The sequence below is a fragment of the Coregonus lavaretus genome (assembly GCF_964263955.1).
Source record: "Coregonus lavaretus genome assembly, chromosome: 14".
NCBI lineage: Eukaryota > Metazoa > Chordata > Actinopteri > Salmoniformes > Salmonidae > Coregonus > Coregonus lavaretus.
Window position 1 is genome coordinate 2,751,006 of NC_140001.1, and position 13,849 is coordinate 2,764,854.

The 13,849-nt window shown below is 49.6% G+C and overlaps 1 protein-coding gene across 2 annotated transcripts in view; it reads right to left on the bottom strand.

Annotated features, from left to right (window-relative positions):
* LOC311141711 (phosphatidate cytidylyltransferase 1-like) overlaps positions 1-13,849 on the bottom strand; it is a 99,547-nt gene that overhangs the window by 22,230 nt on the left and 63,468 nt on the right. For both annotated transcript variants that reach the window (XM_084177135.1, XM_084177136.1), the window contains exon 5: positions 2,957-3,096. In XM_084177135.1, the coding sequence (XP_084033261.1) occupies positions 2,957-3,096 (140 nt within the window). The remainder of the gene's footprint in view (positions 1-2,956; positions 3,097-13,849) is intronic.

Below are 13,849 nucleotides of genomic sequence, written 5' to 3' on the forward strand. Positions count from 1 at the left end.
AATCTGCCTCTACCATAAGTCCTATTAGCCAACGTACAATCATTGTATAATAAAATGGATGAGCTCCGATCAAGAATATCCTACCAACGGGACATTCAAAACTGTAATATCTTATGTTTCACCGAGTCGTGGCTGAACGACGACATGGATAACATACAGCTGGCGGGGTTTTCAGTGCATCGGCAAGATAGAACAGCTGACTCCGATAAGACAAGGGGTGGTGGTCTGTGTCTATTTGTAAACAACAGCTGGTGCACGAGAGAAAAAATTATAAAAATCTAGACCACCTTTACTCCACAAACAGAGACGCGTAACAAAGCTCTCCCTCGCCCTCCATTTGGCAAATCTGACCATAATTATATTCTCCTGATTCCTGCTTACAAGCAAAAACTAAAGCATGTGGCAGGGCTTGCAAACTATTACGGACTACAAAGGGAAGCGCAGCCGCGAGCTGCCCAGTGACACGAGCCTACCTGCCAGACGAGCTAAATTACTTCTATGCTCGCTTCGAGGCAAGCAACACTGAAGCATGCATGAGAGCATCAGCTGTTGCGGACGACTGTGTGATCACGCTCTCCGTAGCCGATGTGAGTAAGACCTTTAAACAGGTCAACATTCACAAAGCCGCAGGGCCAGACGGATTACCAGGACGTGTACTTCGAGCATGCGCTGACCAACTGGCAAGTGTCTTCACTGACATTTTCAACATGTCCCTGACTGAGTCTGTAATACCAACATGTTTCAAGAAGACCACCATAGTCCCAGTGCCCAAGAACACTAAGGTAACCTGCCAAAATGACTACCGACCCGTAGCACTGACGTCTGTAGCCATGAAGTGCTTTGAAAGGCTGGTCATGGCTCACATCAACACCAATATCTCAGAAACCCTAGACCCACTCCAATTTCCATACCGCCCCAACAGATCCACAGATGATGCAATCTCTATTGCACTCCACACTGCCCTTTCCAACCTGGACAAAAGGAACACCTAGGTGAGAAAGCTATTCATTGACTACAGCTCAGCGTTCAACACCATAGTGCCCTCAAAGCCCATCACTAAGCTAAGGACACTGGGACTAAACACCTCCCTCTGCAACTGGATCTTGGACTTCCTGACGGGCAGCCCCCAGGTGGTAAGGGTAGGTAACAACACATCTGCCACGCTGATCCTCAACACGGGGGCCCCTCAGGGGTGTGTGCTCAGTCGCCTCCTGTACTCCCTGTTCACCCATGACTGCATAGCCAGGCACGACTCCAACACCATCATTAAGTTTGCTGACGACACAACAGTGGTAGGCCTGATCACCGACAACGATGAGACAGCCTATAGGGAGGAGGTCAGAGACCTGGCCGTGTGGTGCCAGGATAACAACCTCTCCCTCAACGTGATCAAGACAAAGGAGATGATTATGGACTACAGGAAAAGGAGGACCGAGCACGCCCCCATTCTCATCGACGGGGCTGTAGTGGAACAGGTTGAGAGCTTCAAGTTCCTTGGTGTCCACATCACCAAAGAACTATCATGGTCCAAACACATCAAGACAGTCGTGAAGAGGGCACGACAAAGCCTATTCCCCCTCAGGAGACTGAAAAGATTTGGCATGGGTCCTCAGATCCTCAAAAAGTTATACAGCTGCACCATCGAGAGCATCCTGACTGGTTGCATCACCGCCTGGTATGGCAACTGCTCGGCCTCCGACCGCAAGGCACTACAGAGGATAGTGCGTACGGCCCAGTACATCACTGGGGCCGAGCTTCCTGCCATCCAGGACCTCTATACCAGGCGGTGTCAGAGAAAGGCCTCAAAATGGTCAAAGATTCCAGCCACCCTAGTCATAGACTGTTCTCTCTGCTACCGCACGGCAAGCGGTACCGGAGCGCCAAGTCTAGGTCCAAAAGGCTTCTCAACAGCTTCTACCCCCAAGCCATAAGACTCCTGAACAGCTAATCATGGCTACCCGGACAATTTGCACCCCCACCCCATCTTTATACGCTGCTGCTACTCTGTTAATTATTTATGCATAGTCACTTTAACTCTACCCACATGTACATATTACTTCAACTAGCCGGTGCCCCCGCACATTGACTCTGCACCGGTACCCCCCTGTATATAGCCTTCCTACTGTTATTTTATTTTACTTTACTTCTGCTCTTTTTATTTTTTTATTTTATTTATTTTACTTTTTTATTAAGAAATAAATGCATTGTTGGTTAAGGGCTGTAAGTAAGCATTTCATGGTAATGTCTACACCTGTTGTATTCGGCGCATGTGGCAAATAAAATTTGATTTGATTTGATCTGAGAAACATACTTTATCGCCCTGTTAGTTAATCACCAACTGCAGTGTGGAGGGACTTAGTCTGGCTAGTAGTCAATGTTTCATGTCGGCCTTGTCTTTTCAATAAAACTACCCAGCAAAAAAAAACGTTTTATGTAGTTCTGTCCTTGAGCTGTTCTTGTCTATTCATGTTCTGTATTATGTCATGTTTCATGTTCTGTGAACCAAGCGCAATATATTTTTATTTCAGGAGTTTCTCTCGTGAACACATTTAAAAATAGTCGACCCCCCTAGTTTGGGAAACACTGGGCTAGCCTGTTCAAATGTGCCTGTATACATTTAGTTACAGACCAGTGTATTATTACTGCTGTTTCTATGGTGTTATAGACCAGTGTATTATTACTGCTGTTTCTATGGTGTTATAGACCAGTGTATTATTACTGCTGTTTCTATGGTGTTATAGACCAGTGTATTATTACTGCTGTTTCTGGATGGATTTACCGACAGACCGTTTAACGTTTATGGTTTATTACCATTTTTATAAGAGCAGCCGGGTGGCACAAACAACAGATTCATATCACTATGGCGATAAGAACTGCACAGGCTTATATATAACATTATGTGTTTCTATCTTACACTTGTACTTCCTTGTACTGACGGCGTTACACCGAGCCTCACCTGCCAGGTAGAGAGCGAAGGAGATGAAGCGATGGTATCGGACCAGGAACTGGAGCGGTTCCTCTCTCTGAACCAACGCACCAAAGTACTCCGCCAACGTCTCACCATAGAAGAAGTAGTTCACACAAATCAGGAAGTACCTAAACGAAGGGAAAACAAGTCAGTATCAATTCACACAAATCAGCAGGCTAAAGTACCTGAAGAAAAACAAGGATCTTGTATTCCTTCCTTTGGTTTCACGTGTGTTTTTGTTCAGAGGTTAAGAGTTTGCTTGGTGAGGGTTGGTCTGTTCAGAGGTTAAGAGTTTGCTTGGTGAGGGTTGGTCTGTTCAGAGGTTAGAGTTTGCTCTGTGAGGGTTGGTCTGTTCAGAGGTTAGAGATTGCTTGGTGAGGGTTGGTCTGTTCAGAGGTTAGAGTTTGCTCTGTGAGGGTTGGTCTGTTCAGAGGTTAAGAGTTTGCTTGGTGAGGGTTGGTCTGTTCAGAGGTTAAGAGTTTGCTTGGTGAGGGTTGGTCTGTTCAGAGGTTAAGAGTTTGCTTGGTGAGGGTTGGTCTGTTCAGAGGTTAGAGTTTGCTCTGTGAGGGTTGGTCTGTTCAGAGGTTAAGAGTTTGCTTGGTGAGGGTTGGTCTGTTCAGAGGTTAAGAGTTTGCTTGGTGAGGGTTGGTCTGTTCAGAGGTTAGAGATTGCTTGGTGAGGGTTGGTCTGTTCAGAGGTTAGAGATTGCTTGGTGAGGGTTGGTCTGTTCAGAGGTTAGAGTTTGCTTGGTGAGGGTTGGTCTGTTCAGAGGTTAAGAGTTTGCTTGGTGAGGGTTGGTCTGTTCAGAGGTTAGAGTTTGCTTGGTGAGGGTTGGTCTGTTCAGAGGTTAGAGTTTGCTTGGTGAGGGTTGGTCTGTTCAGAGGTTAGAGTTTGCTTGGTGAGGGTTGGTCTGTTCAGAGGTTAAGAGTTTGCTTGGTGAGGGTTGGTCTGTTCAGAGGTTAAGAGTTTGCTCTGTGAGGGTTGGTCTGTTCAGAGGTTAAGAGTTTGCTCTGTGAGGGTTGGTCTGTTCAGAGGTTAGAGTTTGCTTGGTGAGGGTTGGTCTGTTCAGAGGGCATGTTGTGTGTACTTTCATTTAACTGGTCCAGTGTAGCTCAGTTGGTAGAGCATGGCGCTTGCAACGCCAGGGTTGTGGGTTCGATTCCCACGGGGGGGCCAGTATGAAAAATGTATGCACTCACTAGAACTGTAAGTCGCTCTGGATAAGAGCGTCTGCTAAATGACTAAAATGTCAAATGTAATGTCCAGACAGACAACAGGTCAGAAGAACTCTGCAACACCTCAAAACAACTCACCACTGGACCCTTCCTACAAGGACAAGTCTCCACCCTGGACTTCCTAACCCTGTGTTAGTGCGTGGATCCCCATTTCCTCCTCCATTCCTGTTTGCTGTGTGTCTGTTTGGTGATAAAGTGTGGATGGTATCCCCGTCTCCTGTTTGGTGTGTGGTGATAAAGTATGAATGGTATCCCCGTCTCCTGTTTGGTGTGTGGTGATAAAGTGTGGATGGTATCCCCGTCTCCTGTTTGGTGTGTGGTGATAAAGTATGAATTGTATCTCTGTCTCCTGCTGCCTCCTGTAGCTCAGTTGGTAGAGCATGGCGCTTGCAACGCCAGGATTGTGGGTTCGATTCCCATGGGGGGCCAGTATGAAAAATGTGGATGGTATCATTCAACGCTGTTGAATGATCTCCCCATGCTACCCTGCATGCCTGGATTGCCTTCTCTCTCTCTCTCTCTCTCTCTCTCTCTCTCTCTCTCTCTTTTAAGGGTTAAGCAACTACTACTGTCCAAAACATTATATTACACCGGAACTGCAGTGCTGACTTCGTCGGGAGAGGTTGTGTTTTCTCTAGCAGGAGGTAAGCTTGGCTTCTCATATGATGTTGAGTAAAGCTTAAACCATGTATTTAGATCGTAGGTAGGTAGTTTATTTAGGTAGTTATTGTAGGTTTCCGTAGGCAACTATTGTAGGTAAGTATTGTTTATGTATTGTTTAAGTATTGTTACGGCGGAGCCCGGCGAAGCACGAGGCTAGCTAGCTAGCGGGTAGCTACTGGTAACGTTTATTGGTTATTATCTGTTTAGTGCAATGGTGGAGAGTGGTTTCCAATGTTAATGTGCTAGCTAATGTGCTAGCTAGCCAACGTTTAATTTTTTTGCTGCGTTATGAAAGGAACTAGACACGGACATGAATTATCTGTTTTGTGTGTTAACACACTCTTGGTATGCTAGCTAGCTAGCGGGTAGCTACTGGTAACGTTTATTGGTAATTATCTGTTTAGTGCAACGGTGGAGAGTTGTTTCCAATGTTAATGTGCTAGCTAGCCAACGTTTAATTTTTGCTGCGTTACGAAAGGAACTAGACACGGACATGAATTATCTGTTTAGTGTGTTAACACACTCTTGGTAGTTTGTTGTAACCAAGTATTGGTGCTAAACTGTGTGTTATTGGATGCTAGCATGCTAGTTAGCTATGGCGTCATAGCTAGGCATCGTGGGCTGTTGTGGGTAGTTACTGTGGGTTGGCATTGTTGTTCGGCGGTGCCGGGGGTAGCACGAAGCTAGCTAGCTAGCCGTTCTTCAAACAAGGTCAACACAGTGGCCATTGCTAGCTAGCCAACAGACACGGACACGAATTATCTGCTTAGTGTGTTAACACACTATTGGTGGTTTGTTGTGACCAAGTGTTGGTGCTAAACTGTGTGTTTTTGGATGCTAGCATGCTAGTTAGCTATGGTGTCATAGTTAGCTAGCTGAATAAAGTGGGTTGAGTCTATTCCTTTAAACATTGAATCGCTGTGGTTCACAACAATTCTGATTTCTAAAGGTGGAAGTTGGTAGAGTTTTTGTTCGGGTGGTTCAGTGAAACAATTATAGTTTCTGAGGTAGTAGTTTTTGGTGAGGGAGGCCCTGCTCTCTACTCTCCCAGATGTTTAGTTCATTTCATTCCGATCTCCTCTGCATTATTGTAGCCATTTGCTACAGCCTGTCAACTATGCCTCTGCCTATCCCTGTTCTCTCCTCTCTGCACAGGCTACACAAACGCCCCACACCGCGTGGCTGCTGCCTCTCTAACCTGGTGGTCCCTGCACGCACCCCACACCTGGAGTTCCAGGTCTCAGGCAGCCTCTGGAACTGCCGTTCTGCTGCCAACAAAGCTGACTTCATCCCAGCCTATGCTAATCTCCAGTCCCTCGACTTCCTGGCGCTGACGGAAACATGGATTACCACTGAAAACACTGCTACTCCTACTGCTCTCTCCTCGTCTGACCATGTGTTCTCGCATACCCCGAGAGCATCTGGTCAGAGGGGTGGTGGCACAGGAATCCTCATCTCTCCCAAGTGGACATTCTCAATTTTCCCCCTAACCCATCTGTCTATCTCCTCATTTGAATTCCATGCTGTCACAGTCACTAGCCCATTTAAGCTTAATATCCTTGTCATCTATCGCCCTCCAGGTTCCCTTGGAGAGTTCATCAATGAGCTTGACGCCTTGATAAGTTCCTTTCCTGAGGATGGCTCACCCCTCACAGTTTTGGGGGATTTCAACCTCCCTATGTCCACATTTGACTCATTTCTCTCTGCCTCCTTCTTTCCACTCCTCTCCTCTTTTGACCTCACCCTCTCACCGTCCCCCCCTACTCACAAGGCAGGCAATACGCTTGACCTCATCTTTACTAGATGCTGCTCTTCTACTAATCTCACTGCAACTCCCCTCCATGTCTCCGACCACTACTTTGTTTCCTTTTCTCTCTCGCTCTCCTCCCACACTACTCACTCTGCCCCTACACAGATGGTAATGCGCCGCCGCAACCTTCGCTCTCTCTCTCCGACTACTCTCTCCTCTTCCATCCTATCATCTCTTCCCTCTGCTCAATCCTTCTCCCTCCAATCTCCTGATTCTGCCTCCTCAACCCTCCTCTCCTCCCTTTCTGCATCCTTTGACTCTCTGTGTCCCCTATCCTCCCGGCCGGCTCGGTCCTCCCCTCCAGCTCCGTGGCTTGATGACTCATTGCGAGCTCACAGAACAGAGCTCCGGGCAGCGGAGCGGAAATGGAAGAAAACTAAACTCCCTGCCGACCTGGCATCTTTTCACTCCCTCCTCTCTACATTTTCTTCATCTGTTTCTGCTGCTAAGGCCACTTTCTACCACTCTAAATTCCAAGCATCTGCCTCTAACCCTAGGAAGCTCTTTGCCACATTTTCCTCCCTGCTGAATCCTAAAGCTAACTCTCTCTCCTCTGCTCTCATCCTTCTAGACCTATCTGCTGCCTTTGATACTGTGAACCATCAGATCCTCCTCTCCACCCTCTCCGAGCTGGGCATCTCCGGCGCGGCTCACTCCTGGATTGCGTCCTACCTGACCGGTCGCTCCTACCAAGTGGCGTGGCGAGAAGCTGTCTCCGCACCATGTGCTCTCACCACTGGTGTCCCCCAGGGCTCAGTTCTAGGCCCTCTCCTTTTCTCCCTATACACCAAGTCACTTGGCTCTGTCATATCCTCACATGGCCTCTCCTATCATTGCTACGCTGACGATACACAACTAATCTTCTCCTTTCCCCCTTCTGATAACCAGGTGGCGAATCGCATCTCTGCATGTCTGGCAGACATATCAGTATGGATGACGGATCACCACCTCAAGCTGAACCCTGGCAAGACGGAGCTGCTCTTCCTCCCGGGGAAGGACTGCCCATTCCATGATCTCGCCATCACGGTTGACAACTCCGCTGTGTCCTCCTCCCAGAGTGCGAAGAGCCTAGGCGTGACCCTGGACAACACCCTGTCGTTCTCCGCCAACATCAAGGCGGTGACCCGCTCCTGCAGGTTCATGCTCTACAACATTCGGAGAGTACGACCCTGCCTTACACAGGAAGCGGCACAGGTCCTAATCCAGGCACTTGTCATCTCCCGTCTGGACTACTGCAACTTGCTGTTGGCTGGCCTCCCTGCCTGTGCCATTAAACCCCTACAACTCATCCAGAATGCCGCAGCCCGTCTGGTGTTCAACCTTCCCAAGTTTTCTCACGTCCCCCTCCTCCGCACACTCCACTGGCTTCCAGTTGAAGCTCGCATCCGCTACAAGACCATGGTGCTTGCCTATGGAGCAGTGAGGGGAACGGCACCTCTGTACCTTCGGGGTCTGATCAGTCCCTACACCCAAACGAGGGCATTGCGTTCATCCACCTCTGGCCTGCTGGCTCCCCTTCCTCTGCGGAAGCATAGTTCCCGCTCAGCCCAGTCAAAACTGTTCGCTGCTCTGGCACCCCAATGGTGGAACAAGCTCCCTCACGACGCCAGGACAGCGGAGTCACTCACCACCTTCCGGAGACATTTGAAACCCCACCTCTTTAAGGAATACCTGGGATAGGATAAAGTAATCCTTCTACCCCCCCCCCCCCCCAAAACAAATTGTAAGTGGTTATCCCACTGGCTATAGGGTGAACGCACCAATTGGTGAGTCGCTCTGGATAAGAGCGTCTGCTAAATGACGTAAATGTGCCCTTGAGCAAGGCACTTAACCCTAATTTCTCCTGTAAGTCCCTCTGGATAAGAGCGTCTGCTAAATGACTAAAATGTAAATGTAAATGTATGCACTCACTAACTGTAAGTCGCTCTGGATAAGAGCGTCTGCTAAATTACTAAAATGTAAATGGTCATTCTACTTCCTCTATCCGGGACGCTGGGACAGTTGCACCTACAGTGCATTCGGAAAGTATTCAGACCCCTTGACTTTACACTTTGTTACGTTACAGCCTTATTTTAAAATGTATTAAATATTTTTTTCCCCCTCACACAATACCCCATAATGACAAAGCAAATGTATAAAAAAATAATAATTGAAATTACATTTACATAAGTATTCAGACCCTTTACTCAGTACTTTGTTGAAGCACCTTTGGCAGCGATTACAGCCTTGAGTCTTCTTGGGTATGATGCTACAAGCTTGGCACACCTCTATTTGGGGAGTTTCTCCCATTCTTCTCTGAAGATCCTCTCAAGCTCTGTCAGGTTGGATGGGGAGCATCGCTGCACAGCTATTTTCAGGTCTTCCCAGAGATGTTAGATCGGGTTCAAGTCCGGGCTATGGTTGGGCTACTCAAGGACATTCAGAGACTTGTCCCGAAGCCACTCGTGCGTTGTCTTGACAATGTGCTTAGGGTCGTTGTCCTGTTGGAAGGTAAACCTTCGCCCCAGTCTGAGGTCCTGAGCGCTCTGGAGCAGGTTGTCATCATGGATCTCTCTGTACTTTGCTCCGTTCATATTTCCCTCGATCCTGACTAGCCTCCCAGTCCCTGCCGCTGAAAAACATCCCCACAGCATGATGCTGCCACCACCATGCTTCACCGTAGGGATGGTGCCAGGTTTCCTCCAGACGTGATGCTTGGCATTCAGGACAAAGAGTTCAATCTTGGTTTCATCAAACCAGAGAATCTTGTTTCTCATGGTCTGAGAGTCCTTTAGGTTGTCCTTCTGGAAGGTTCTCCCATCTCCACAGAGGAAATCTGGAGCTCTGTCAGAGTGACCATCGGGTTCTTGGTCACCTCCCTGACCAAGGCCCTTCTCCCCCGATTACTCAGTTTGGCCGGGCGGCCAGCTCTAGGAAGAGTCTTGGTGGTTCCAAATTTCTTCCATTTAAGAATGATGGAGGCCACTGTGTTCTTGGGGACCTTCAATGCTGCAGACATGTTTTGGTACCCTTCCCCAGATCTGTGCCTCAACACAATCCTGTCTCGGAGCTCTACGGACAATTCCTTTGACCTCATGGCTTGGTTTTTGCTCTGACATTCACTGTCAACTGTGGAACCTTATATAGACTGGTGTGTGCCTTTCCAAATCATGTCCAATCAATTGAATTTACCACAGGTGGACTCCAATCAAGTGGTAGAAAGGAGGATCAATGGAAACAGAATGCAACTGAGCTCTATTTAGAGTCTCATAGCAAAGGGTCTGAATACTTATGGAAATAAGGTATTTCTGTTTTTTATTTGTAATACATTTGCTAAAATTTTAAAAACCTGTTTTTGCTTTGTCATTATGGGGTATTGCGTGTAGATTGATGAGGGAAAAAACCATTTAATCAATTTTAGAATAAGGCTGTAACGTAACAAAATGTGGAAAAAGTCAAAGGGTCTGAATACTTTCCGAATGCACTGGATAATCAAACCTGGCACCAGTTGGTGGCACTCTATTTTTCAGAGACGCAGAGAGGAGAGAAGAAAGAGGAAGGCAGAAAGAAGAGAGAGGGAGACAGAGAGGGGAGAGAGGGAGACAGAGAGGGGAGAGAAGAAAGAGGAAGGCAGAAAGAAGAGAGAGGGAGACAGAGAGGGGAGAGAAGAAAGAGGAAGGCAGAAAGAAGAGAGAGGGAGAGAGGGAGACAGAGAGGGGAGAGAAGAAAGAGGAAGGCAGAAAGAAGAGAGAGGGAGACAGAGAGGGGAGAGAAGAAAGAGGAAGGCAGAAAGAAGAGACAGGGAGAGAGGGAGACAGAGAGAGGAGAGAGGGAGAGAGGGACAGAGAGAGGAGAGAGGGAGAGAGGGAGAAAAGACAGTGAGTGAGTGAGAGAGAGAGAGAGAGAGAGAGAGAGACACAGAGAGAGGAGGGAGGGAGAGAGGAGAGAGGGAGACGAAAGAGGGAGTCAGAGAGAAGAGAGAGGGAGTCAGAGAGAAGAGAGAGGAGACAGAGAGAGGAGAGAGGGAGGTAGATAGAAGAGAGGGAGAGAGGAGAGGGGGAGACGGAGAGAGGAGAGGGGGAGAGAGGAGAGAGGAGAGGGGGAGACGGAGAGAGGGAGACAGGAGAGAGAGGTAGACAGAGAGAAAAGAGGGAGACAGAGAGGAGAAAGAAGGAGGTAGATAGAAGAGAGAGGGAGAGACGGAGAAGAGAGGGAGGCAGAGAGGTAGACAGAAAGAGGGAGGGAGCCAGAAAGAGGGAGGCAGAGAGAGGAGAGAGGAGAGAGGGAGGCAGAGAGAGGAGAGGGAGACAGAGAGAAGAGAGGGAGGCAGAGATAAGGGGGGGAGGCAGAGATAAGGGGGGGAGGGGGAGAAGAGAGAGGAGAGAGGGATACAGAGAGAGGAGAGATGGTGATGGAGGGAGGGAGGCAGAGAGAGGAGTGAGGGAGTCAGAGAGAGGGGAGAGGGAGGCAGAGAGGAGAGAGGGAGACAGAGAAGAGAGGGAGGCAGAGAGAAGAGGGGGGGGCAGAGAGAAGAAAGAGGAGTCAGAGAGAAGAGAGGAGTCAGAGAAGAGAGGGAGTCAGAGAGAGAGAGGAGAGAGGGAGACAGAGAGAGGAGAGAGGGAGACAGAGAGAGGAGAGAGGGAGACAGAGAGAGGAGAGAGGGAGGCAGAGAGAAGAGAGAGGGAGAGAGAAAGAGGAAGAGAGAAAGAGAGAGAGAGAGAGAGAGAGAGAGGAGAGAGAGAGAGGAGAGAGGGAGAGAAAGAGAGGGAGGAAGAGAGGGGAGAGGGAGGCAGAGAGCGTCAGAGAGAGGAGTCAGAGAGAAGAGAGAAAGTCAGAGAGAGGAGTCAGAGAGAATAGAGAGGAGTCAGAGAGAAGAGAGAAGGAGACAGAGAGAGGAGAGAGGGAGACAGAGAGAAGAGAGGGAGGCAGAGAGAGGAGAGAGGGAGACAGAGAGAAGAGAGAGGGAGACAGAGAAGAGAGAGGGAGGCAGAGAGAGGGAGAGGGGAGAGAGAAGAGGGAGTCAGAGAGAAGAGAGAGGGAGACAGAGAGAGGAGAGGGATAAATACAGAGGAGAGAGGGAGGCAGAGAGAAGAGAGAGGGAGACAGAGAGAGGAGAGAGGGAGACAGAGAGAGGAGAGAGGGAGGCAGAGAAAAGATAGGAGTCAGAGAGAAGAGAGGGAGGCAGAGAGAAGGAGAAAGAGAGAGGATAGAGGGAGTCAGAGAGAAGAGAGGGAGAAAGAGAGAGGAGAGAGGGAGACAGAGAGAGGAAGGCAGAGAGGGGAGAGAGGGAGCTAGAGAGAGGAGAGAGGGAGTCAGAGAAAAGAGGGAGTCAGAGAAAAGAGAGGGAGTCAGAGAAAAGAGAGGGAGGCAGAGAAGGAGAAAGAGAGAGGAGAGAGGGAGACAGAGAGAGGGAGACAGAGAGAGAGAGAGAGGGAGGCAGAGAGGAGAGAGGGAGTCAGAGAAAAGAGGGAGTCAGAGAAAAGAGAGGGAGTCAGAGAAAAGAGAGGGAGGCAGAGAAGGAGAAAGAGAGGAGAGAGGGAGGCGAGAGGGAGAGGGAGAGAGGGAGAGAGAGGATAGAGGGAGACAGAGAGGGGAGAGAGGGAGGCAGAGAGAGAGTCAGAGAGAAGAGTCAGAGAAGAGATGCAGTCAGAGAGAAGAGAGAGGGAGAGAGGAGAGAGAAGAGAGAGGGAGAGAGAAGAGAGAAGAGAGAGGGAGTCAGAGAGAGGAGAGAGGGAGGCAGAGAGAGGAGAGAGGGAGGCAGAGAGGAGAGAGGGAGGCGAGAGGGAGGCAGAGAGGAGAGAGGGAGGCGAGAGGGAGTCAGAGAGAAGAGAGAGGGAGACAGAGAGAGGGAGGCAGAGAGAGGGAGGCAGAGAGAGGAGAGAGGAAGACAGAGAGAGGAGAGAGGGAGAGAGGGACAGAGAGAGGAGAGAGGGAGAGAGGGAGAAAAGACAGTGAGTGAGTGACAGAGAGAGAGAGAGAGAGACACAGAGAGAGGAGGGAGGGAGAGAGGAGAGAGGGAGACGAAAGAGGGAGTCAGAGAGAAGAGAGAGGGAGTCAGAGAGAAGAGAGAGGAGACAGAGAGAGGAGAGAGGGAGGTAGATAGAAGAGAGGGAGAGAGGAGAGGGGGAGACGGAGAGAGGAGAGGGGGAGAGAGGAGAGAGGAGAGGGGGAGACGGAGAGAGGGAGACAGGAGAGAGGTAGACAGAGAGAAAAGAGGGAGACAGAGAGGAGAAAGAAGGAGGTAGATAGAAGAGAGAGGGAGAGACGGAGAAGAGAGGGAGGCAGAGAGGTAGACAGAAAGAGGGAGGGAGCCAGAAAGAGGGAGGAAGAGAGAGGAGAGAGGGAGGCAGAGAGAGGAGAGGGAGACAGAGAGAAGAGAGGGAGGCAGAGATAAGGGGGGGAGGGGGAGAAGAGAGAGGAGAGAGGGATACAGAGAGAGGAGAGATGGTGATGGAGGGAGGGAGGCAGAGAGAGGAGTGAGGGAGTCAGAGAGAGGGGAGAGGGAGGCAGAGAGGAGAGAGGGAGACAGAGAAGAGAGGGAGGCAGAGAGAAGAGGGGGGGGGCAGGGAGAAGAAAGAGGAGTCAGAGAGAAGAGAGGAGTCAGAGAAGAGAGGGAGTCAGAGAGAGAGAGGAGAGAGGGATACAGAGAGAGGAGAGAGGGAGACAGAGAGAGGAGAGAGGGAGGCAGAGAGAAGAGAGAGGGAGAGAGGAAGAGAGAAAGAGGAAGAGAGAAAGAGAGAGAGAGAGAGAGAGAGAGAGAGAGAGAGAGAGAGAGAGGAGAGAGAGAGAGGAGAGAGGGAGAGAAAGAGAGGGAGGAAGAGAGGGGAGAGGGAGGCAGAGAGCGTCAGAGAGAGGAGTCAGAGAGAAGAGAGAAAGTCAGAGAGAGGAGTCAGAGAGAATAGAGAGGAGTCAGAGAGAAGAGAGAAGGAGAGAGGAGAGAGGGAGACAGAGAGAAGAGAGGGAGGCAGAGAGAGGAGAGAGGGAGACAGAGAGAAGAGAGAGGGAGACAGAGAAGAGAGAGGGAGGCAGAGAGAGGGAGAGGGGAGAGAGAAGAGGGAGTCAGAGAGAAGAGAGAGGGAGACAGAGAGAGGAGAGGGATAAATACAGAGGAGAGAGGGAGGCAGAGAGAAGAGAGAGGGAGACAGAGAGAGGAGAGAGGGAGGCAGAGAAAAGATAGGAGTCAGAGAGAAGAGA